This window comes from Hippoglossus hippoglossus, chromosome 3 (genome assembly GCF_009819705.1).
Source record: "Hippoglossus hippoglossus isolate fHipHip1 chromosome 3, fHipHip1.pri, whole genome shotgun sequence".
Taxonomy (NCBI): Eukaryota; Metazoa; Chordata; class Actinopteri; order Pleuronectiformes; family Pleuronectidae; genus Hippoglossus; species Hippoglossus hippoglossus.
The window spans coordinates 6,852,453-6,864,491 of record NC_047153.1 but is presented as its reverse complement, the minus strand read 5'-3'; the positions used below and the strand labels follow the sequence as shown (position 1 = coordinate 6,864,491).

General features: G+C 42.2%; 1 protein-coding gene across 3 annotated transcripts in view; it reads left to right on the top strand.

Annotated features, from left to right (window-relative positions):
* The window catches only part of LOC117756070 (E3 SUMO-protein ligase PIAS1-like), a 44,996-nt gene that overhangs the window by 13,879 nt on the left and 19,078 nt on the right, over positions 1-12,039 (top strand). For 2 of the 3 annotated variants that reach the window (XM_034576378.1, XM_034576386.1), the window contains exon 2: positions 7,309-7,816. In XM_034576378.1, coding sequence (XP_034432269.1) covers positions 7,309-7,816 — 508 coding nt within the window. The remainder of the gene's footprint in view (positions 1-7,308; positions 7,817-12,039) is intronic. The other variant, XM_034576394.1, reaches the window with a different exon arrangement.

Below are 12,039 nucleotides of genomic sequence, written 5' to 3'. Positions count from 1 at the left end.
AGTCAGACTCAAAATGAACTCATAGTGCACACGACGGATCTATTCTCCCAGTTTGCTGCTGCAGCTCTTTCTCAGTCCCAACACAAAGGAAAACTCATCTACTGGCAAAGTGACTGGAGTCAATTGCCTTTTTTTAGCAGGTGCACCCGCATTTAAAAAAATATACTAATATTAGATTTTTCCCGAGGAAGGGTGAATAAGGCCTGTAATAGTACCGATGGTGGGAAAAACCTTAAATTAGCTGAAATATAAAGAGTAGAAATGATATTGATTCTTAGAAAAGTGTTGATAAACGTGTGTAAGCTTAATTATTGAAGAATTTACTATCAAATCATGCAAATGTGTCAGTTCTAAGTAAGGATATCAGAAGATAGAAGATACATTGTCCAGTGTTTTACTGGTTGATATTGCCATACCCATTTTCGATATATTGAGCAGCCCTAGTGTCTTACTGGTTGGAGTTTCTTTCTTTCTTTCTTTCTTTTGACAGTAACACTAAAATCTGAAGTCCACAGTGGTTTTTTCTCCTTTCTCTTCTTCTTTTGGCGCAGTGGTTAACTTGCCTGAAGCAATTTCAAAACTCTGGGTTTTATCGGGTTTCAGTTTCAGCTCCGTGTGCTGTTCAAGACATCAGAGAGTATCACGCTGGTGAATCTTCAACCGTCACCTTCACATATTGGTGTTAAATGTACCCGTCTGGTAAATTTGCAAAAATCTCTGTTTTCAAAAAGCCACACTGGCCTTTATGCTGTGTGAGTTTTTGTGCAACAGCCCCTCTGTTACCACGAGCTCTTCTCTTTGTGTTGTCTCCTCTCTTTCTCCCTCCCCTCCTTTGTTTAAGCTTCCCTTTGCACCTACATGTCAAGTTGTTTCAGTAAAACATTACAATAAAGCACATTCTCACACAGGCTTTGATGAGGTCTGGCATTTTCAGTGCGCCGCAGCTTGTGTTTGAATTCAGCTCCAGTGTGAATACTTAGTTTGGGGAGATCAGTCAGTAATATCATACACTTTGGCTGTTAATGTTGTGACACTAAAATGTCAGAACTGCTCTTTGATATCACTTAAATCATTTCTTTGTTGACTAAACCAACCGATTCAGGCAAGTGCAGGAGGATTTGCTGTTGTAGGCAACCGCACAATTTACCCACATACAATAGTTTTTAAGATATAATCTGGAACATTTCTTCATTGACTAAAAATGACTACATCCATGTTATATATTTTGTTGACTTGCACACTTACATTATCCAAAATGTTTTTAACAATGTTCAAACGCTGAGAAATCCCCAATTTTATTAATCAGTTAATCAATTATCAAAATAGTAGTCAGTTCCTTTTATGGTAATCAACTAATCAATAAATTGGCTAATCTCTGCAGCTCTAAAGCAAATAAGTTAGTTTTAATTATATGAGGTAGAGCTTGTAGTTTGTAGTTTAAGGGGAGGGGGGGGGGGGGGGGGGGGTCCTGTGTAAAAGAGTTGCGGACGTTGTAAAGTAAGGTTGGTTTAAACATTTACGTTTGTTTCTTGTTGTTCAGCTCATTGACTTTCTTACTTATTGAAGACCGGAAACAAATTGCTCTATTTTTTTCTTTCATCTATTTTTTTTCTATCATCTGTTCATCGTCTACTTCAACAAACTCCATCAGGTTCGTTCTGTCTCAGTGTTTGAAGGACAGCCCGTCCTTTCTCTTCAGAGACTTGAGCGGGTGCAGTAGATTCTCAGAGTGTGGTGGCCGACATGTCTCGTCGAGTACATCACCCTGTAAACAAAAGCTGGGGAACAACATTTTATTCAGCGGTTGCTGAGCGGGGAAGATGGAGGAGTTCTGGGGTCACCTGTCCTGGTGATGACTGCGGGAGAGGAGGGAGGAGGAGGAGGAGGAGGAGAAAACCAGAGGTGATGGTGAGAGCAGGGAGCCGTTCGTCTGCCTCTCCTCCAACACCACCCGCTCCACTGTTTTCTCTCCTCTGTTTGTTTTCCCTCGTTTTTTTTTTTTTTTTTGTGAGGCCAGAGGAATGTTACACATCCGCAGTATGGTGAAAGTGTGTGTGTGTGTGTTTGTGTGTTTCAGGTTTATGTGAGCCAGTGTTTGTGCTTGTGTGTATTTGTCTCTCTTTTGTGAGTGTTTGCTTTGTAGAGAGTGGGGGGGGGGGGGCTTGGTGTGTGTTTGTGTTAAAGTGTGTGTGCGAATGCGTGCGTGTGTGTGTGTGTGTGTGTGTGTGTGTGTGAGGGAAAGAGAAATTGTGGGCAGCCCGTGTCATCATTTTTCACATCCCCCTCTTCCACATGCATATTTCATGGAACTGGTCATTTATGTCGCCAACAGGAGAGAAACTACACTGTGGGTGTGTGTGTGTGTGTGTGTGTGTGTGTGTGTGTGTGTGTGTGTGTGTTTGTGTGTGTTTGTGCGTGTGTGCTGTCCAAGTCTATATATAATAAACAGAAAAATATTGAATTATCAAATGATTCTGAAGCCTGTAAACGTTGAGAATCCATGCACAGACAGCAGCTTCCTGCCTCCTCGTCCTCCTGTAGGAGCCGTCTGCGTTTGACTGATGTGTTTTTATAACCGCAGTGTGGCTCAGACTGAAGGCATCAGAATTGCATTCACATATGGGCGACCGCCTCCCGATTCTCTTCCTCCTCCTGAATGTGTCTTCACCGTATGTGTGTCGTGACAAAGGACAAGAACAGGTCTGTGTCCTGACTGATAAAAACATCTGGATATTTTTTTGCACATGTTATTACCCATGTGCATGTGTGAGTAATTATATCACTATTGGTGGGGAGACACAAATCTCTCAGCACAGTGACTGAGGGGTGTTTACTTCCTTTTGGGGGTAGGAGGGTTTAAGGTTAGTGTTAGATTTAGATTTAGAGTATTGCCTTGTATGTTCAGACAGTGGTTATGAAAAAACACAGCTGTGGTGGAATCACAGGGAAGTCGACAAAATGTAGCTGCGTTATCGGGCAATAAAGCCGAGTCTGGTTCAACTTCTTCGGCGACACAACATAGTGTCATCCGACAGGGCAGCATATCGGCCAATCACACACATGCAACAGCACGTTGCTGGTGAACTTCTTAATCTCTGCTGTCTTCCTCAACATCGTCGCCACAGTTGTGAACGTAATAACTCTCCAGGGTTGTAAAATCCTGTTCGGTTCAAACCTCTGTGCTGTGAACAAGCTTTTAAATACATCAATTTGTTCCTCCGACTGGACTTACAGGATCATATTTCGTTGTCTAACCTTGGTAGGTAAAATGAAACGACAAGTCCACACCAACACAGTCCCACGTGTTGTTTAAGTGCAGGGTAAATGTCTCAGTGTATAGGGCCCAAGTCTTCATACCTGCTTTCAGACATGCGCTGAACTCCGCAGTTCCTCCATATTTTCTTAGGTTGTGTGAACGCAAACCGCAGAGTAAATAAAGCAGAGGATTTGTTGCTGTTGTGAACGCGTCTGTGCAGAAAACCTCCCTCTGCTTTGTGCATGTGTGAAAAGCAAACTGCGGGTAAACTCTGCAGTCAGTTCTCAGGATTTTACCTGCAGGTCATGTCTGAAAACGACTCATGAAATGTAAGTTAAGGTAACGTCCCCTGAAGGGATGGAAACACGACTGTGTGTGCACGCGGCTTTACGTATGTGGCAGCTGTACACAAGATGCAGTGTTTAGTCAGTAAACAGCAGCCGCTGCCGTGTCCCGTTGAGCAGTGTGAAGCTTGGTCCGAGCCCAGATTGTCTAAGATGGTCTGTTCCTCGCAGGAGAACAGCTTCATGAAATGTGAGGACTTTATTATTTTCCTGTGGGTGTTAAAACTGTTTAAACATTTGAGAATGTCACCGCAGTATCTGGCATCTTTTTACTGTAATGGTTATTTTTTACTTATGTGAAATTAGATCAATGTGAAAGAATAAATCTTTACTTCTGTTCTTTAATGATGTCGCAATATCCTGAATTCATTTTCGTTCCTTTTAAATCAACACAACATCCATGGTGTGTTTTGCCTTATCTTTTAGCATCAGATGTTTTTGTTGGCTTCAGATGTCTCAACTGTTTGATGCACGTGTGGGCTCTGAGAGTTAGGTTTGCAAAAACAGGTTTTACAGTAAACTGCAACATGTGGAGGTTTCACTTCCTCTCTGTTAATACGTCATTTATATTGATATAACACCGTCCTGCGGTTGGACCAGAGCGAGCTGTTTCTTTCACACCTGGGCCACTCGCCCTCACAGAAAATGAAAGCCGTTTAAGTACGGTTCTTTCTTTTACATTTAGATGATACTCATAGCAAAGTAGTGCAGCTGTAGAATAAGGTTCAGAGTCTTTTGGCAGTACTCCTGCATCATGAAAACGTGCCCGGAGGAAATCAGACAAAAGCTAATGAGTGAGGTGAGGGCTCTGTCATTTCTAAATGATGTATACTAATTCTGATATGTGGATAACTATGCATGGTTTGTAGTGTGCATGTTAGTGTTTTAATTTTTCAAGTCTAAAAACCTGCTGGTTAGGTTATAAAAAAAACTGCACAGACCAGTCCTTCTAAATATCAATTGGATGCAGAACCCGAGAGTAACCGAAGAAGAATCAAGGTGTAAAGGTTTGATTCCTTTGTATGGACACTACACCAGACACGTTCTGTGCATAGTAACAGTAATAACTACTGTGTTTGTAGCCTAATGGAGACTGACACGCTGGGCACTAATAGCCCCGTGTACTTTGTCATTTAAGGGGCGTGTGTTTGTGTGCATCTGCGATTTTTTTTTATCCTTTCTCTGTCATTAAAGGAGATGAAGGCAGGAGGTTTTTACAAGACATGTCGACCCCGTGTGTGTGTGCGTGTGTGTGTTTGATAACTGTCGTCTTTGTTAGGACCAGTTTCACTATTAGACCTTGTTGAGTGAGTCCTCGCTTTCTGACACACCATCAATGGCTTTTTAATGTGTGGTATTTTCAGGCTGTCGGTTTATATAAACACGTACGTCCCATTTTTGTCAACACAATAGCTCAACAACGCCTTCAGGGACTTTCTTCAAATCTGGCACAAACGTTCAGTGCATGACTAGATTTTGGTGATCGAAGGACAAAGGTCACGATGGCTGTGACCTTACAAAACACATTTGTTCCCTTGTGTATGCGATATCTCAGGAGAAAATCAAGGGGACCTTTTCAACAATTGGCACAAATGTTCACTTGGACTCAAGGATGAACTGATTAGATTTCTTTGGCTTAAGGTGAAGGTCTCTGTGACCTTACAAAACACATTTTTCGTCTTGTAAATACAGTATCTTAGGTAAACCTTGAGGGAATTTCTTCAGATTTTGTAGATGGTGGCCTCACAAAACTTGTGTTTGGCCTCTTGGAGTCTGCGCTTTAAAGAAGTTCTTCAGATTTTGACCAGTTGCCACTTGGACTCAAAGATGAACTGATTAGATTTCAGTTGTCAAAGATCAGAGGGCACAGTGACCTCATGAGTCTGGAAAAAAAATCTATGTAGACTGAAACTATAACCACAGGGCGGTAATTCTAGTGAAGGGATAAGACTTGGTTTTAGGGTTTATGTTTGATTTAGGTTTAGGTAGTGGGGGCAGGCATGTTGTATAAGGTTAGGTAAGACTAGGGAATGTGTCATATCATCACTTGTCCTCATAAAGATAGAAGCGTGTGTGTGTGTGTGTAGAAATAGATCTGGTTCCAATGTGCATATACAGTTACCCTATTTACACATTTACACCCTGTATCTGACCACATGAAGAACTGGTGCAAATGCGCCAAAGACACATTGAGGACGGATGTGAACGGCCTGATCACCTCCAGAGGTTGTCAGGAACGTATTGTGACCGTATTCAACATAAGGGAAATCATTTTAAATGCTTTGTCAATGCTACAACAACTACTTGGTTGGAAATAATAATCATGACTGATCGCAACTGTTTGAGCGACGTATCAGCAGCTAGCAGTCGTTCACCAAACAAACAGATGAAGCAGTCTCTTCCTCAGTCTTCATGTGATTCACCTGTTGGATGGAGGGAAGTCGGCATTAATGGAAAAGCAAGCAAACATAATAAGGCAGCGTCACCATGGATGCATTGTAAGACATCCATGAGTTAGACAGCTGCAAACTCCTTCTACTCTTCATTTTGTTGTTGTTGTTTTGTTGGACCTGCGCGAACGAGAGGAGGTTGTAACATGAGCTGGATCGTCAGAGATCACGCGGTCACATATGTGGACATCTGAACAAATAGTGTGGTGAGGTGAAGCGCTACCAGCACTTTCTGTTATGTTCAACCCTATGCTGAACCTTCAGTGCTTTTTTTCCCAGAATCCTGTTGCAGCTTCTCAATCCCACTGCCTCCTGGGATGAACCGCCTCGGCCTCACGTTGAGCCTTGTGTTGAGCCGGAGAAAATCCTTCGTTGGTTTTTCTCATTTCAACTCAGAAGAACATGTTTTGCATTAAGTGCTCCGCTTCCCAGAATCAATGGTGTCTGTGGTATTAGGACAGGTGCTGATCCAGCTGACAGAAAACGAAGCTGTAGCTGTACTGAGACATTTATTGTATGCACTGCAGTCAAATGCTTTACTGCCAGGTGGTGAACTACTCTGTGTGTGTGTGTGTGTGTGTGTGTGTGTGTGCGTGTGCGTGTGTTTTAAACATCTGTTTGGCAAACAGCCAGCTGTGCTGACCTAAGTTATCTTTATGTATGGGAAACCTCAGCTCTGCCGTTGGCTTTGTTAGGAAGCAGCACACCTGCATCAAACCTAATAAATATTGATGCAAATATATCCGTTTAAAATTCAATCCATACAATTATTTCCATACCCGGCCAGGTTGAGGTTGGCAGAAGGACGAGCAGAGCAGCCATCTTCCTCTTAAATAACCCCCCTCCTGCTCCTCCCCGGAGAGACCCCAAGCCAAGCTGAGAGCTGCTTTCACACAAAGTAGTAGATAGTTTGTGGCCTCTCGTAAATCGGTGGCGTTGTCAGTGTGTTGTGTTCAACACATAAGTTACACGCTCTGTGGCCACTGTTCTATGCACAGGGAAGTTTTTAATTTCCTGTTGTGCAGTTTGTCCCCAGAGAACAGGATGGCTCTGTTTTTTTTGTTTTTTTAACAAGGTGTGTTAAATTGAAACTGTTTTAAGACAATAATAATGATTCTAGAGTGGAAAAGACAGATTGTCATTACTATTCTGGTACAGATTCCTGGCACTTACATGCATCAGTCAGGAGACATTAGTTTTGTCATTGCATCTTAAGAAAGGATTTCTGATCTTGTTTCTCATTTGCCTCCTATTTCAGCAAATGGTGATGAGCCTGCGGGTGTCGGAGCTACAGGTGCTGCTGGGCTATGCTGGGCGCAACAAGCACGGACGCAAACACGAGCTGCTGACCAAGGCGCTGTATCTGCTGAAGGCCGGCTGCAGCCCCGCCGTGCACATGAAGATCAAAGAGCTCTACAGACGACGCTTTCCTGCCAAAATGGTGTCCCACTCAGAGCTGGCCCTGCCTGGACCGCACCACCCTGCCACAGCTGGAATGGTTGGTGGAGGGGGCGCCGCGCTGCCCGCCGGCCTGACACAGCTGGCTTATGAGGGTCATGCCGGTCACGGTGGAGCCCCGTCACCCGCTGCCCTGCTGCCCCTCTCACTGCTCGGCCCAGGGAAACATGAGCTGACTGGGCTGACGCATCATCTACCGGCCTCAGCCACACTGCACCCGGTCCATCCAGATGTCAAGCTCCAGAGGCTCCCCTTCTATGACATGCTGGACGAGCTCATCAAGCCCACGAGTCTAGGTGAGGAAAGATGTGAGTCTGGTTTTTGTGTGAGTTTTGGTAGAGGATGTAATGGATACTTTTAAAGGTTCTTTATACATTATATTTGGAGCATATAATCACACTGCAAATAATAAAATACATTTAAATTGGCTTTAATCAAGAGTTTTGTAATATCAATATATGAAATGACGATGGCTAAACAAATAAAATGTAAAGATGACAAAACTAAGATAAGAGTTAAGCTGTTCCGCACCACAACCAACTTTAATGTTTTAGTTTACTCTCACTGTTCTCATTGTGCCATTTTCAGCCACAAAAGGCAGCTGTGAATATTGAATTTACTTTACCGGGCAGAAAGAAACACGACAAACGTGTCTGCTGAATTTATACATAAGCAACTGTTTGCTAACAAGTTCAGAATATCATCACAAAACTCTCTCTCCCCTTCTCTCGTTTTCTCTCCCACTCTCCCACCCTCCATTTGTGTCCTTTCTACCTCTTTATTGTCAGGGGTTGTGGTTATTTATATCCGTATATTATTCCCATACTAATCATGGCAGCAGTTGCGGAAAACATTGACATTTGTGTTTTGTCTGTTGTGTAAAATTACTTCCTGCCAGTCCTGGGGCTGTGCTGACGGACAAGGCATTGATGAGACGCAGAGAAGTTACTGCAATGAAAAAATTTATTTAATTTTAAGAAATGCTCATTTCTCTTGAGGCGTAAGTGAAAATATTAATTAGGACTTATCTATCATTCAACATAAAAAAGCTGCAGAGCTCTTCTTCTCAGATTCTCCTGCATGACTTCACAGACTTTATAAACTGTATTAGTTGTTGCTGACGTGTTTATCTCCATTGATGATCCTGCAGTTATTTACAAGCTTAAAACCAATAGATAAATAATAGATTATACATAATATATTTTATGGATCTGCATTTTGAGAATGGCATTCAGTCGCTGGATAGGTTTTCAGGATACATTATAGGTGAATAATGGCACTTATTTGGATGTTAATTGTTATACATGGACTGCTATGCTGTAATTTGTTTTAAATGAGTTGTCATTATAGTTTCATATTAAATGTATATTTGTAGCCACAAGACCAATTATTCATCTGTGTGGATCCACTGAATATCAATGAATCACTGCATGTAGACCATCACCAACACATGAATTATATACATATTGAATTCATCTAAAAAGACTCGGTTATACACAACTTTAGTAAATTCTAAAGAAGAGAAGAGCCTAAATATCTTTTTAACCACATTTGAACCCTTTCGTGTAACACAGCCCCTGATTTCAGAAAAAAACATTTGTACTTGTAACAATTGTAATAACTTATAGCACCAGAAGATTTGGTTTTCAAAGTTTGGAAATAAAGCCATTTTTACTGAAGACCCCATCACTGAGGATAAATCCCCTTTACTGCACATTGAAAAACCCACTAAAACCTGCAAACAGCTGGATTTTGTCTGCAATGTGAATGGATACAATGGGCATTACCTCCCGGGTCTAATAACGTGGTGAGAGAGTGCCTCAGTTGCTTCATGATGTAGAAATAGAACAGAAAGGGAAACTTCTCTACTGACAATGGGAGAGGAATCAATTGCCTTTTTTAGTGGTTTTACCTACAATGAAAAAAAACCCTGCATTTCTTATTAATTTTGGTGTGAAAAGAGATATAGGAAGCAGGTTGAGAGAATAATTCACACATCTGGTATGTTCTCTTGTCTAATTTCATGAAGACCCTGCATTGAAGTGTCACGTCTGTATCCAGTCTAGCCTTTAATTTACTTCTTAAGAGACTTTTAATCTTGGCTTTATCCTGGTCAAATTTGTCATGATATTAGCTGTTCATTCAGCACCCAGCATTCATTTAGCATAATAACACTCTTAGGGCTCTGGGATATATTGCAAATATATGGAAATGTCTAGATTTTCCTACATTAGCATTTTAATGGAGTACGAGACCATCTCGTGATTAATTTGCCTGCAGATGCATGTACAAACACAGCGCTTGCAGCTCTGTCATCACACCATCTTTCTTCTCTTCTCTTCTCTTCTCTTCCCTTTCCCTCTCTCACTCTATCCATTTCCTGTACATTTCACCTCCCTCTCTGCCTCCACACTCTATCTCTCTCTCTCTCCCTCCGTCTTCCATCCTCGCTCCGTCTCTGTGGCCGTCCTCCGTTAAAATTTGCATGCAAAGTGATGAAATCACACAGGCGTACACCTGTGCCCGCAAAACACACCCTCTCCTCATTTGAAACACTCCCTCGCGCACGGATACACAACCGTCTGCACATACTGTACTTTCAAAAAACACAACCGTACTTTCCAATAAATAATGCATGTTGATCATATCGGTCTCGGAGAAGCGGGGAGAGTGGAGGGGTGAGTAGGGGGGGAGGCAAAGCCCAGAGGAAGATGGTGCACATCATTAGATGAAACGAATCGGCTTTTAAAAAAAATGGAATTCAGCCGCAGCTTAGAGGTGATGACCCTCTTTAACCTAATAATAATGGAGGGCAGTAATGAAACCACTTGATTAATTGTGATTCCCCAGTCCTCACTCGTGACCACATACTTTCTCAGACTTTCTCTTTTCTGCTTGTTGACTTCCCTGTGATTTTCGGATTACTGTTCAATGCTACTACCCCCCTCGATCCCCTGCTCTACCCCATTGTTGTGGATTCTCCTGTTGCCTTGCCTCCCATTTCATTTCTCTAACTCCCTTCCCCCACCAGCTTACTCCCCCGGTTTACTAGATTTTTATTTTGTGCTGGAGAAGGCTGATTTGTTGGCCATGTTTCTGCTTAGCTGTGGTTCTAACAGGGTTTTTACAAGCGCACATGTGCACGGCAGACTAAAGAATGAAAGATTATCACTTGTTTGCTGTGTCCTTGCATCTAGAATTGGAATAAATAAATCTTGTTTTCACAGCTGAACTGGTTATTTGAAAATTCAGAGGCACGTGAAAGAGAAAGTTGAAATTTGCTTTGGTCTGCTTGTAATTACCCACAAGCAATTTGGTGTCAAAGAAAATAGACAAATAAGAAATGGAAATGAGTGTCAACAGAGCAGTGCAGCCAAAAAGGACAAGGGTTGGTCTGTGCCACTTGTCGTAAAGAGATGCAAGATACAATCAAACTGTTTAAATACGGGGCTAAAATAACATGATTGTCATTGTGTTGTACTTGTTCGTTCACATCCAAGAAAAGAATAAACAAACAAAATCCTCTAAAAGCAGCATCAGATCAAATCTTCTCTACCAGACTCATGCTGCACAATTTCAGTTCCTCACTACAACTCTTCTATAAATTCACCTCTTAAACTGAAGTACAGATTTTATAACATCACTTCTGACCATTTCTTTCTTCTCCTTGTATTTTTCCTCTCATGCCATTTTTCTCTCATTTTAACGTTTGGTTGCTTTCATTCGTTATCGCCGTCTGGTCGCAGACGCAGGACTTTTGGCAGAAGTTTTGTCCCTTCTGCCATCGCAGCCCTAAACAAACTGCATTGTTGACGCTGTTGTGCAGATCCAGACTCGTGTGTGTGTGTGTGTGTGTGTGTGTGTGTGTGTGTGTGTGTGTGTGTGTGTGTGTGTGTGCGCGTGCGTGCTGTATACAAGTATAGATTGTGACATGAATTATGGCAGTAGTGTTGCTGTCTGTATGTATCTGACAACTAATCTGTTTCAGGCAGTAATTTATTTTTTACATTATACACAGCGCTGTATTACCCGCACAGTAGGAAGAGACCTGTTCTCTCTCTCCTCTCACTGTGACATCTGCCCAGATGCTAAAAACTGCTGCCGCTTGTATCACAAATAACCTTCAAATGTTTCAGCTTTGGTTCACAAACCTGTCAGCGGGATTTGTGAATAAATGTGATAACTGATCAGCTGCATGTACTTTTAAAGTAACTGAGGAATTATCTGTGGAAACGTGTCCCTTGACGTCCTGCCCTAACCTGATTTCTCACAGTATCCTGGTTTCTTGTTTGCTTGTAAATGTAGTTTATTTTCACTCTCACACCCTCCTCTCTCTCTCTCTCTCTCTCTCTCTCTCTCTCTCTCTCTCTCTCTCTCTCTCTCTCTCTCTCTCTTCCTCCCTATCATTATCCCTCACTTCTCCTCCCCCCCTGTGCAGTCTCTCTCCCTCTCTGCTGAGTCTTATCAGTCTGTGGGAGAGAGCGATCTTAGGCCCACAGTTTCAGCCTTTGCCAGTACAAACTGGTCAACA